Consider the following 14,640-nt stretch of genomic DNA (forward strand, 5'->3'; position numbering starts at 1 on the left):
TTTAAGAAATCTAGTGAAGTGTGAACTTTTTAGATTATCAATATATTTTGAAAATGACTCGAAGAATAAAGTATGGAAGAGGACTCGTTTGAGAAACCGAGTCCCTTGCAACAAAGCGATGGCGCAAGCAGTGATATTACTTCAATTGGTATAGGGGACAGTAGGGGTGGGGATCGGCTGTTTCAGTCTTGTATTCTGGACCATTGGATTCCTTAATTTTCAAGAAATGCAACAAATAATAACCAGTGGTAGAACAACTCCAATCATTTCCATTTAGACAAAAATGAAAGATTATATACATAATATCAATACGGATTATTTTGCTTCTTCAAAATAGCTAACTGCATGTAAGACAAGAAACAAACTGTATTGCTGGCCTTGTATTCTGTTCCACATAGAAAAGGACGTGTGGAATAATGATGGCTTTTGTGACATGAACAATTTTCACAAACCCAAGTTCCGCCAAGAAAAATGTTATTCACACCTGTTCACAATAACTAAATTGAAAACTTTCAGGAAACCAGAATTGATTTTTAATTGAGCAAGCAATGCAGAAGTTGATTCAAACCGAGAACTAATGAACCGATTGATTTATTCCTCTTGTTTTATGGCTAAACAAGAGCTATAACAAACAGGAAGATTCTGTCAATTAGGGAAATTATATTGAAGTAATTCAGTTACTTTCTAAGTACAACACTAAATGGACTTGCAGGGGCGCCTGAAGAAAATTTTCTAGGGAGGGGCCCCGGGGCGGATTTAGCATTTTAGCGCCCCTAGGCCCAATAATTTTTCCGCCCTGGTTAAAGTTACTTTCCTAAAAACCTTTATTAAAAAATTATATCAGGCCTATATGTTAATTCCTTAAACACCACTCCACGATGCAAATAGTGTAACTTTACCAACAATTATTTGTTTCAATGAACTTCAAAATCAGAATGCTTTATTAGCCTGATTTTTTTAATCAATTCAAAAAATATGTTTAATTATGGCTATTCATTTTTATTTCTAGATATTTTTTATTTTTTTCTCTCGGCCGTGCGCCCCCTTGGAGCTTGCGCCCATAGGCCCGGGCCTATTGGGAAATCCGGCCCTGGAGGGGCCCATCTCCATGGTTGCTATGTTGCATCTGGTATTTCTGGTATTTAATATACGTGGTTTGCTATATTACGTATACATTTTCGTGAGCCAGAGGAAGGTCCGGGCCCCACCCTGCCCTCTCGTTCGGGCGCCCATGTTGACTTGTCATCTTCACAGCATGGGAGTGTTTAAAGGAACGTCAAACAGAATTCAGAATTATATTATTAAATGTGTTGGTGAGTAATTCTGGATAAAATTAAGTCAGAAATAAACAATACACTTCTTACAGCAATAATTTTGGACAAAACTACGGACATTGCAAAGATCTCTCAACATTCAATCGGTACGTGAAAGACGGCAATTCGTGAAAGATTTATTTGTTTTGCAGATGTTACTACCAAAAAAAAAGCAGTGATTGCACTGCGACTGCTCTAATTGAGCATGCTTTCCAAATTCTCTCTCATTTTAATTGTAAGTAAAAGCTTGTAGCACTAGGCTATGGATGGAGCCGCCACATTTTCTGGACATTTGAACGGTTTACAATCTTTTGTGGAAAGGTGTTTGAGTGCACTCACCATACACTGGTATCATCACAAACTCAATCTCGTTGTTCCACAGTCTGTTAATCACATCAAGGAATGTAAAATATTTTTTTTTAGAATAAGTGGCATTCCAAATTTCTTTTCATATTCATCGAAACGCTGTAACGCGCTTGCTGAATCATAAGTAACTAAGCGATTTCCAACGGTTGCCACTATAAGATGGAATTACAATTCCAAAATTGTGAATGCAGTAAATGAAAATCAAATAGAACTTTTACGGTGTTCTGAGAATATTGTAGAAGATTCAGATAATTGCGACACCGAAGCTTTCATGACTACAAAAAAGAAAAAAAGAAAAAGTGTGAGTTATCATTGAAGGATTTCGATTTTGCATTTCTCCGCACGGATATACTATTCAACATTCTTTAAAGTAAAACCTTGGATGTGAAATATTGCATCCAAAAAGTACAAAAGATGGTATCGCAACTTAGAAATGCAAGAAACGATTTTGAAGACTTATAGAAAAGTAGAATTGGATGACAACGGGAACCTTCTAATAAAAGACGTAAAGTAGATGACTGAACAGATTCAGAAATTAAATATGTGCGTATCTTCAATGACATTATTGATGCTGTGATTTCCAAGATCTCAGTGAGTTACAATTTCTTGAGCTGTTAGATTTAAAGAATTGTCAATGCTTGAAATCTCGATTTCCTGATTGTTTGTTTTTGACCCTTAAATCAATTGACGGGAGTTTTTTTTTTTAATTTTAACAATTTGCGGAGTGAATTAATATAGGTTTACAGACTCTTAGATTTTTCAAATAAAACTGTGACTGAAATTATCCATTTCTTGAAAGAAAGAGGCTTGGTAGAAGAAGCATTTACAGAAACATATAAATTGTGTTATTTGGTGTCAACAATATTACTCAGGACCTCCACTCTACAGCACACATTCTCTTCGAACCTAGTCCCCTGTGAGAAAAGTCACGGCACGCCACTGTATGTAATACATTAGGTATTTAGACCTACATCATCTTCATATAATGTAATAAAAGTGTCATGCTGGGAATAAGAAAAAGAACATTCCTTGGACAAAACGGAAACTATTGGCATGCATATTTATCTACGAGGCATGCGCAGTAGTATATTTCAGAATAGTTACTGTTTAGTTCAGTAAACGAAGAAAGGGGTATAAAAAAGCAAATATGTCGAGTCAACGAGATCGACCAGAGTTGACAGAGGCGGAAGCAGATGTGTAGTAATACAACAACTTCGTTAAATTGATAATTGGTTCTTTATTCTGTAGTAGATCGTATCACAACTTTACGGGAGAGCAGAGAGAGACTTACTAACGCTGTCATATAGTAAGCTTTAGTAACACGATCATACAGACACAAATGGATATAACTGTGAGTACTACAACTTGGATTTAACGAAAGCCGTTTAGATATTCAGTGATTTGGATGGTTGTATAAGACACAAAAAGTTAAGACACAATACAATTCTTCATACCTCAGCTTCCAGTAACTAGATACATGCAATTTCTGGATAGATACTGAAACTGCTGTCGGATTTTAATACATGACGTATTGCAGGATACAAAATGCTTTGCATTACTTGTTTGTTTGTAGACAGCTACTAGCTTAGTGTTCTGAAAGGTTGTTTATAAACTAGGGATAGTCAACTCCGGAATTATTACTTTTCGAACTCCCGAAAGTAAAACCGGACAAATTCCGGAATTCGGAAAAATCCGGAATTTAGAAATTTCTGATTTCTTTAACATTCCCGAATTCGGAAAAATCCGATTTTTTTCGAAATCCGGAGTTTTTCTCAATTCCGGAATTTTCTAAATTCCGTATTCTTTCCGAGTTCCGAAATTATTCTGAATTCCGGAGTTTAACTGAATTTCATAATTTTCCGAAATCCGGAAAGTAAAAGTTCCGCTTCCGAAAAATGAATTTATTTTGGTTAGTATGAATCGTGGCGGAAAGAAGTCTTTGACCAGGTAATGGCGACTCCTTTGAAAGAAATGGGGTGTATGAGATTTCAATCTGTCATATTTGTAGTTTCGTGTGGAGAAAAAACAAACTTGTGAACCAGCGGTTTAAGAACAACTCAAGTTATTAATATAACTTTTCCGACTTCATAAAGGAAATACGAAAGACATTTTGAATCGAAGAAATATAACATACAAGTTTGCAAGCGGAGACAAAGAAACCTTACGTAACCAGACTAAAAACGAATCTTTTACCGCATAGCGATCGCGGTTAAGTGGTCAAGGTGCTTGTGCGAATGCACATTGTAATGTTTTTTTTTTAATAGGATTTTTGATGGCGATTGATCAGCGATAACATATGTTTTATTATATTCAGATATTTGAATACTCCGATGTTTCAATATTTGAACTATCAAATCTTCAGGAATAATAATAATAATAATAATAATAATAATAATAATAATAATAATAATAATAAACTAATAATAATTATCTCGTAGAAGATTAAAAGCTAGGAGCTAATTATCGCTCAGGTCATACCATTACAAGCAGAAGCGTGACATTTGGAAAGAATATTTCGGTTCGGTTTAATGTTGCTCACAAGAAGAGGACTTTCTCATCTCGTTTCTAAAACAAATAGAATAACATGAGAATTAACATTTTACATTCAAGACGGGTAAAGGCTAACTCAAAATTTTCGTCTCTCTTTAGAGATGAGAATCGAGACGAGACGAAAAGTATAATAAATATTTCCCTTCTTGTCTCGATTCTCGAAATAGTGTATGTTCATTCTTTAAGTAACAATTGGTCTGTAGACTGAATCTCATAGGCTATTTCGTTACATTATATTTCAGAGCTCATTGAATTATGCTCTGTGTAGGTATTTTGTAGCAAAGCTTTTATATTTACCTCTGCATATCCTAAAAATTAGTTTATTATATGCCTTACTGTTGCGTGATATTCAGTTATATTTATTATAGTTATTTTCCTTAAAACATACAGTAGAATACTTTCTACATGAAACTTCAATGAAACGTTGTAGTTTAAAATGTTGGTAGTTGCAGAGGTGAGTCTTGAAGCAGTAGCGTAGCCAGGATGTGTGTTTGAGGGGAGGGCAAGTGCTGTTATAGGCACATATAGAAAAATTACAAACAAAAAATATATAAACATAAAAATATATAAAAAATTACAAACATCAAAGTACCAAAGTACATTATCGGACCTCTTTGGGGGGGCGGCCCCTCCGGTCCCCCCTTCCCTACGCCACTGTCTTGAAGGTACGGAACCCTTTCCCCGAAATCTCTACTTTTAAGTAAGTTTTGCCAAATTTCAACGGCAAGTTTAAAACTTTTATTATTATTATTATTATTATTATTATTATTATTATTATTATTATTATTATTATTATTATTATTATTATTATTATTATTATTATATCAAAACCGTGTATAATCTTTAAAAGATATACGGTTTGTATCTGAATAGTAAAAGCTAATTGACTGTCGATCTCGGTCGTCGAGAAGTCTTCAGGAGGGAAGGACATCGGTCACGTTCTGGGTTTGAGTTCTGAAGGGGCAAGTTTTCGGGTTCGAGCCAAAAATTGTTAAAAGTTATAAGCTTCAGCCAAACATGTTCAAAACAGCTGGGACCGGGTTTAGGCTTCTCAACGGCTCGAGCGGCTCTGCTTACAGCTCATTCACTATCGAACCGAACCAAGAAGTGAGCCGATTTGAGCCATCGGCTTCGTTGAGCTGAATCGAAACGTGCCGATGGACTAATTTTAACTTAGCTGGCTTGAACCGGTTCACATGAGCCGAGTAGGGGACCCATCCCAACCGAGAAAGCTCGAGCCATCGGCTCAATTGAGCTGAGTCGATGGCTCGTTCCAACTGAGCCGGCTCGGATCATCGGCTCATTCCAACCGAGCCAACTCGAGCTGTTCGCTCAGTTGATACGAGCAGAGCCGGTTGATATAGCTACCCGAGTTGGTCTTCTGCTTGGGCTCAAAAATTCGACAGTGCAGGTCTCAGCCTCGATTTTAAGAACAACAATATATACTTATATTAGTGATTACGACATTTGAGGCTGTCTCGTAATAATAAAAAAACCCTTGTCTTCTCGTTATCTAGACGAGACGAGATACACAAAAATTTCCCCACGAGATGCACTAAAATTACGAGACGAGACGCACCCCTGTCGTGAGCAGCACTAAAAAGTATTCCACATTAGTGCTTACATTTCTCATGGCTTTCGCTTTCCAGTCTAATCAGGCCATTATTTAAAAAAGAGTTAAAACGAGCTGAACGAGCGAGCGAGCCATTATCAAACTCGACTCAACTCGAAACTCGCCCTGGAAAACAGCTTGACCTTGATCGCTACGCGGTAAACGATTCGTCTTTAGTCTGGTTACGTTAGATTTCTTTGTCTCCGCTTGCAAACTTGTATGTTATATTTTTTCGATTCAAAATGTCTTTCGTATTTATTTTATGATGTCCAAAAAGTTTACATTAATAACTTGAGTTTTCCTTAAACCGTTGGTTCACAAGTTTATATTTTCTCCACACGAAACTACAAATATGACAGATTGAATTCTCATACTCTCTATTTCTTTCAAAGGAGTCGCCATTACCTGGTCAAAGACTTATTTCCACCACGATTCATATTAACCAAAATAAATTCATTTTTTGGAAGCGGAACTTTCACTTTCCGGATTTCGAAAAATTATGGAATTCAGTTAAACTCCATAATTCAGAAGAATTCCGGAACTCGGGAAGAATCCGGAATTTAGAAAATTCCGGAATTGAGAATAAATTCCGGATTTCGAAAAAATCCGGATTGTTCCGAATTCCGGAATGTAAACGAAATCAAATTTCTAAATTCCGGATTTTTCCGAATTCCGGAATTATTCCAAAATCGGAATTTTCCGAATTCCAGATTTTGTCCGGTTTTACCTTCGGGAGTCCGGAAAGTAATAATTCCGGAATTGGCTATCCCTAGTTTATACACAACTTTTCAGAACACTAAGCTAGTAGCTGTCTACAAACAAACAAGTAATGCAAAGCATTTTGTATCCTGCAATACGTCATGTATTAAAATCCGACAGCAGTTTCAGTATCTATCCAGAAATTGCATGTATCTAGTTACTAGAAGCTGAGGTATGAAGAATTGTATTGTCTTATCTTTTTGTGTCTTATACAACCATCCAAACCACTGAAAATCTAAACGGCTTTCGTTAAATCCAAGTTGTAGTACTCACAGTTACATCCATTTGTGTCTGTATGATCGTGTTACTAAAGCTTACTATATGACAGCGTTAGTAAGTCTCTCTGCTCTCCCATAAAGTTGTGAGACGATCTACTACAGAATAAAGAACCAATTATCAATTTAACGAAGTTGTTGTATTACTACACATCTGCTTCCGCCTCTGTCAACTCTGGTCGATCTCGTTGACTCGACATATTTGCTTTTTTATACCCCTTTCTTCGTTTACTGAACTAAACAGTAACTATTCTGAAATATACTACTGCGCATGCCTCGTAGATAAATATTTCTCATGCCAATAGTTTCAGTTTTGTCCAAGGAATGTTCTTTTTCTTATTCCCAGCATGACACTTTTATTACATTATATGAAGATGATGTAGGTCTAAATACCTCATGTATTACATAGAATGTAGTTTTAACTCTTCCAGCAAAGAAGAAACATGTGATCATAGTATACAACCCACAGAAGTGATAGCTCGCAATACAGTGGTCGTAATCACTAACGACACAGAGAGTGAGCATTGCCCTGCCCGCTGGTCAAGTGGCTTGCACGTGCGCCTTTGGTGTATGGTGTCCCGGGTTCGATTCCCGGCGGGAGAGCATCTATGATTTTTAACTGTCCTCGATGTTTCTGTGTTCGTGTCCCTGTCGTTATAAGTTATTAGAAAAAGCAAGTTAAACGAGTGAAGCAAGTAAAATTAGCAATAAGTAAGTTACTGAAACACGTTCGGTGAGTCAGTTAAAAAAAAAATAAAAAAAAAGTGGACAATGAACTGGCTGTTCGCACCGCCCATGCGAGTTCGAATCTATCTCGGCTTGATTTTTTATCCAATTGAGAGAAAGTATTGTTTCTTTTCGCTAAGGTCACTCTTCTCGTATTTTTCGCCGTCGTTCACAATTAAAGTAACTGGCTATTCTTATTATTTCTACGAATGATGGTTCTTCTCTTTGGCTTCATGTCAAACATGCACACGTAATGAAAAGACGCTGTCAATGATAATAATAATAATAATAATAATAATAATAATAATATGAAATATTACTAGCTAATTCGTGTGTGTATTTCGACAATATAATTTTATATTATTATGTGGAAATAAGTAAGGCTGGCTGGTGCCCGCCCCCCCCCACTAATTTTTTCGATGCGCGTTATGGGTCCACGGTGTCCAACGTTGGTCCCATCTCACTATCACCTCCTGTTCTCTCGATATAAGTTATCGACATTTTGCCTAAAGAGGGCTCTGCTTGGCTCCATGACTACCCACGGCAATGATTCTTCGTTCATTTTTCATTGAAATCGCTTATTTTTCTGAGTACTATGAGTGCATACTGTCCAACGTTGCTCCCATTACTCAACAGTTTCCCGTTCTCTCGATATAAATTGCTAATATTTTGTTTGTAAGGGAGATATGGCGTTACAATTATTACGTTTGAAGAAGAATTGAGGAAGATATTGCCTTGCCACAAACAACACTTATTATTATTATTATTATTATTATTATTATTATAATAATAATAATAATAATAATAATAATAATAATTATTATTATTATTATTATTATTATTATTTTACTTACCACTACTGTTGCCTACCTTTATTTGCAATGCAATGTGTTACTAAAAAGCAAATCAAATAACACTCCTCGCCATTCAGGCTCCCGAACTCGAATTACATGATTTACAGTTCTCTGTGTTAGAGGAAAGCACATTTATTATATTATTCATTCAAATAACACGTTTCACAAGTTACTTCACTTTCAATGTGTAATTTCATATTATCACTAGCAATCATCTTGTTCCGATACGAAAATAACCCCCTCCTGCGCAAAAAAAAAAAGCCTGACCGTAGCGAAAAGGGCGTGAACATTCTTTATGCGATTAATCGGGTCCAATATTTCAATAAGTCTCTGCACACAAATATTTCAGTAAAAGAGGAAAAGTTATTCAAACTTTCTGAATACCCATTTATGGGCGAAATTTGGCGAAGTTTTTAAGAGTTTAAAGGGCCGCCATTTTGAACATTTTCGTCTGATTATTCTGGTTAACGAACTGAAGATATTTCAACAATTAATGTTTGTGCCAAGTTTCATCTCAATCCGCTGAAAATTAGGGTGGTTATGGCATTCACAAATAGCGTTATATATATACAGATAGATAGATAAACAGACACACAGAGGGAGAGAGAAAAAGTGTTTTGCTCTCTTCTCGCACCTGTGGTGCGTCAGAGCTAAACCGGGCCCCTTTGCAAAACGTATTGACCAGCCTAACCTAAACACAAACCTCTTACTTGCTAACGTAGAAACGTGGTCGGGAGGTGTAAGGCATGTAGAAATTGTATGTTTAATAACCATGAGTATGGTTTACTTCCATGTTTTTCTTTTTACTTTTTGCAGCTAAATCGGAACGTTCAATTTTTATTCTTTACTAATTGCAAATGGCGTTTACATTCAAAATATGAGGATTTTGGTGGCATTTGTTCGGATATTTTTCTCTTTTGAAATGAAGAAAAGAATAAAAGCAACACGCAAAGACAAAAAGTATTATCAGTACTAAACCTTACCAATAATAATTGCTACGAAAGACTAAATACGACCTCTTTTACCATTTCTCATGAGCTGCATGTATTATAAACAAAAAAATTTTAAAAACGTCCTCACCGAAGATTCGAACTGGCGACCTTTGCATTTGTAAGCCAGCACCTTAACCACTACACTAAGATCATGGCATGGTGAACATTTAGTTTTCGGCGTATTTGTTGTGGTTGTGTTTTATGTTCCCACTTCAACAATTTTTACTCTTTTTTTCTAAGTTTAACAGCTGTTTGTGGCTTTCTCTTTCGGTGTCGTCCTTTATTTTAACTATGCACTATTCATATTCACAGCTTGTGTCCCTCTGCAATGTCTTATTCAGATTAAACTTTTCTTTTTGGCCCTCAGTAAACATTTGATTGATTTAATTCTCATACTCTCCACGGATGGAGAGCAGGAATGCCAGACTCGAAAAACAGGTGTACATTTACTTTCCTGACAGATAATACATCGGCCCATTTTGCAAACTGGCCTTATGTGTAGGGAAGGAGCTAAAACAGAATCTGAAAGCCACGAAAGAACAGATGCTGCGAAATTAAAGAAAACAATTTTGCTTACCAGGGGGAAGGAGGGAATAATTTGCTTACGTTTGCTTAACTAGGAAGAAGGAGGTCTACTAAAATGACTAAAAATGTGATTATCTAATACTTGAATAACCCTATATATTGGAAGAAAGTAAATTAGTATATGACTCTTTTCATTTTAAGTATTTCAAAGATTCTCGTAATTTAGTAGCGTCCCGGATTCTCATTTTAAAAATATGGCAACCCTATGTGCATCCATTCAATAATTTTGGATTTATATTTTTGCCTTTATCTGGTTAAAATTCCGTAACAACTTACTCTAGCACAAGAAGTTAGTTAAAATGCATAAAGATATGTCTTGTTTAATTTTGATATCGGATTTTTTTCCTGTCAAACTTCTGGAGAGTCTGCGTTCTTGAGTCTTTAAAGAGATTTTGTTTATCTTTCTAAATTTTGCGTAAATGTATTTTTTTCTTGCTAATGCTAAATTTGTGTTTCTTTTAGGGTATTCTTTCTGACTCAGGTGATGACGCAACGAAGGAAAAAAGTATCTCTTCAATCATAAATATGGGGAGGGTGTTATAATTGGCGCAATAGTTAGCACCTGTTAAACACAAGAAATCGAAATTTGGAATGGCAGAACTTTGTTTGTCTTTCTGCGATGAGTTTTTGTGAGTCAAAACTTTTCTGCAAGAATTCTGCAAAATTTTTCTGCATAAGAAACACTTAAAAATCCGCTTTACACGACATAAAAAACAGTTCAAACTATATTTGTGAGTCGTTCGTGCACTTAAGACACATGCCCATAGCACACATGTTTTTATAGTTTTCTGTTGGCTGTATTTTTTCCTCTGGCAATTTTTCTGCACAGGCGCGGCAGATTTTCTGCGATCACATTGCAGATCGCGGCATGTTCTGCTATGGAGATTTGGAATAAGGGACTGCCAAGCAACTCTTCTTATGTTACCTTTCACATTCTTCATACATCTCGTGTAGGGCTTAATTTGTGTTAACTGTATAAAATGAAATGGAAAATTGTGAGTAGTAACCTGGAAAAGACAGGTGATTAACTCTGACTACATAAATAAGAATCCTGACCTTACATATAGTCAGATTGGTTTTCCGTTTACAAAATCCGGCAACCCTATCGATCCTGTCAACATCCAAATGCATACGCACAGTTGTTCCTCTTTCTATTTGTCTGTATTCGCTTGCTATGAACTTCAAATTACTTACCAGTCATATTGGTTAAAATAGCGCCGTTACCTTTAGTGATACTATTCTCACAGTGGGTTGTGATGTGAAACGTCCTCGCGTGGATATGTTCAATAAAAATGAAATCGTCAACAGATTATTAGTTTCTAAGTTATGAATTCATTTTCCGCATAACATATCATTACTCTTACGCTCCTCTTATTAATTTATAGGTTGGTGTGACATGATATCCTAGATGCGCAGATCGAGTACAAATTCTGAAACTTACCAGGCATTAAAAATACATTTATGTATTGATAGTTATATAGTGGCCTCCATATTTTTACTACGCCTGATAACTTTATATTCGGACAATAATTCGTTTTCGTTCCAGAGAACATTGCTGGATTGGTTTATTTTGTTTGGAACAGCACCTGCAATACTACCTTCTTTTGTTACCAATGTTTCCAGTTCTGCCACAGTAAGATATTGCAATGAACTGTGGATCAAAAGTTAGTTTGACGAAGTTTACACTAGATAATGAAACTCGAATTATATGCTTCGAGTTTACACATTCGAAGTGTGTCCTTGCACTTTCGAACAGAGCCTCACTGTGTTGCAGTGTTTTCATGATATCAAGGCTCACAGAATATGTTGGGCAGAACAAATCCCCATGAGTATACTGGTATATTTATATCAATAGAGACACGGAAACGTGCACACAAGCTATGGATGAAAATGTTTCCTAGTGATTGTGCAATAGTAATTGTGTATGTGACTAAGGAGATAATGTGTAAATCTAAGCTACTATATTTATGATAATTTGTTCATGGAAATAAGCTTCCCTTTGTTCTTTGTTTGTTAGTATTATCATCTGGAAGAGAGACGAACGTTACAGTGGATGAACACGTGCTAGGGACATGTGGGGCCAACTTCTGCCCAACTGAAGTCAAAGAGAATGAGAACTTGCAGCGTCCTGGAGATGAAAAAATCTACATCCTGTCCGGAATCTACATCGTCTGTATGCTGATAGCCTCCATGTCAGTGGCAGTGTTTGCAGATCCTTTGAAAAGGTAGGCTACATTAATTTCCTTGTTTTGTTCATTTATTAACACTATTGGCTAAGGAACCTGAGAGCATTGCTACAGACTAAAAATACCATTTTATCAAACCAATGAGATCGAGATTAGTATACCCTCCTCTCTAAACAATGTTATACGCAGTGATTAGTCTAAGATGGGTTCAGCTTCCCAAATTCATGTTGTATCAGGTGTTTGTACACATTCTAATATGACAAATGTTTTTGTATAATTGCTTGGGCAAGGGTTTAAAGCCCGGAAAAACTCCCTTGCGTACACCACTATTCCCGAAAGTTCTTTCATTATCGTGCACAGTCATCTAGGCCTACGCAGACATCTCTTACTCAATTAGAACTGTACACCAGTAAGGAAACAGTCGGAACTTTGTAACCTGATCATCAAGCGTGGTATGTCCTGGACACTACGAAACTTAGAATATCTTAATCTGGTACTGTAATTTTAATAATAATTATTGTTTCCTTCTCTTCTCACTAAATTTATTTTCCTCTTTGCCTCTCTTGTCAATAAGTCTATTTTCTCTGTCCGCCTCCGCTTGCTAAATCTTCTCACTAAAACTATTTCTTTCCTCTATTTTTCTCCCCTTGTTTCCTCATTACATCTATTTTTATCTCCGTTTTCTCACAGGCACGTAGCCAGGATTTCGTGAAGGGGGGGGGTCCGTGACATGATATATTATGGTCATCACACCAGGGGCTCGATCATTCTAAACTATTTTACTGAAACATATATTGGTTCGCTTAGCCAGGATTCCGTAACGGAAGGGGGGGGGGGACATGAAATTCTGAAGGTCCAGGAGCTCGACCAATCTAAACCAGTGCTATTCAATCTTTTTTCTCGCGCACCCCTAGACTCAGTTCGCCACCCAGTTGTGTACCCCTGAAGCTGTTTAAAAGATACTACTTCTGCAAATCAAAATTGACTTATTAACCTTAATACACATGTTCTGTTGATTAAAAAGGGGGGTAAACAGAGACCTAACAAAAGAACAATCAGTATGCCAATGAAAAGACTATTTAAAGGTGCATGAAGTGCACATCCGAAAAAATAAACATGGGAAATTTCAAAACATATGGGAGATATCCAGTTCTACGGAGGACGATTTTCCCCTCATCCTCCCTGATGATTTGCACACTGAGGACAATGTTAAAAATTCAAAAACTAAAAGTACTTTTAGAACTAATCTCTTAATTAGATGACTGAGCTTGTTTCCGGGATGCCAACTTGTTGATTTTTGGTCGAATCTTCGAGTGCGAGACTAAAAGCTGATTCTGGATTCAAGCAATTTCTGTGCTTCATTTTTATTGACGTTAATGCAGAGAAATTATTGGAAAGAAAAAAATCTTCAACTACGATAATTCAATAAATATTGGATATATGCTTATTTTAGGATTAAGTACCCTCATAAACATTTCCGCGTACCCCCGGTTGAATAGCACTGATCTAAACTACTTTACTATCAACATATATTGATTTGTTAGAAGAATAAAATGAGGATATGTTGGTATTTTAATAACAAACTATGAAGAAATCTCGAGTAAAATAATAATTATAAAAACGTATTGAAAAAGGTTATTCAATATTTACGTCCTTCCTCTGTTTATTCAAATATAACAAATTTCCTTTCATTTTGACCTCTACTATGCTAAAAAGTACATATTCACTATTATAAAAAGTACATACTCAATAATCTCTTTAAAACATTTTACAATATCCGCGTTCCTTTCTCTGTTGAATCAAATGTTAACAGAACTTTCTTTCCACATAACTTTTTGTTTTTATTATTCCGTCAACTACTGTCTGCTCCAAATGAGAGGTTAAAGGAGCAGTAGAAAACTGTTTCTGAAATCACATGTTTGATACCATAGAGAATTATGATTAAAAAAAAATGTCTACACTATTACAGAACGGCAATATCTTTGCGAAAACTTGAAATTTCTCTGACTATTAGCAGAAATTCTGAGAATTCCGTAAATTTTCTAGAAATTGCAAATTCCTTGACTCTTCAAGGATATCTCACTCACCTTGCCACCATGTATTGTAACTAATACAAATCTCCTCATAAGAAAGAGTAACCAAAAGCTTCCTGTAGTTCATTTTTAACGCTGATCCTTCTTTTTCTCATTTCATTTTTTTATCCTTCCTTAATTTTTTCATTTCATTAGCTACGTGCCTGTTTCTCACTAAATCTACTTTGTTTTTTCGTGACTGTGTCAAAGCAGTATATTGGAAGATAAATGCAAGAGTTATCAGAGTATACTCGTAAGTGTGTCAAAATTACAGAAGATAAAAGCTACTCATTTTTTAATATGATCTTGAAGCTTTGCTGGCGTCTACTATTTATCCAATGTTCTCGGGA

At 36.0% G+C, this 14,640-nt stretch overlaps 1 protein-coding gene across 3 annotated transcripts in view; it reads left to right on the forward strand.

Annotated features, from left to right (window-relative positions):
• The window catches only part of LOC145689830 (UNC93-like protein), a 191,998-nt gene that overhangs the window by 156,675 nt on the left and 20,683 nt on the right, over nt 1–14,640 (forward strand). For all 3 annotated transcript variants that reach the window (XM_081764049.1, XM_081764047.1, XM_081764048.1), the window contains exon 4: nt 12,050–12,257. In XM_081764049.1, coding sequence (XP_081620175.1) covers nt 12,050–12,257 — 208 coding nt within the window. The remainder of the gene's footprint in view (nt 1–12,049; nt 12,258–14,640) is intronic.

This window comes from Thermobia domestica, chromosome 7 (genome assembly GCF_964235325.1).
Source record: "Thermobia domestica chromosome 7, izTheDome1.hap1.1, whole genome shotgun sequence".
Taxonomy (NCBI): domain Eukaryota; kingdom Metazoa; phylum Arthropoda; class Insecta; order Zygentoma; family Lepismatidae; genus Thermobia; species Thermobia domestica.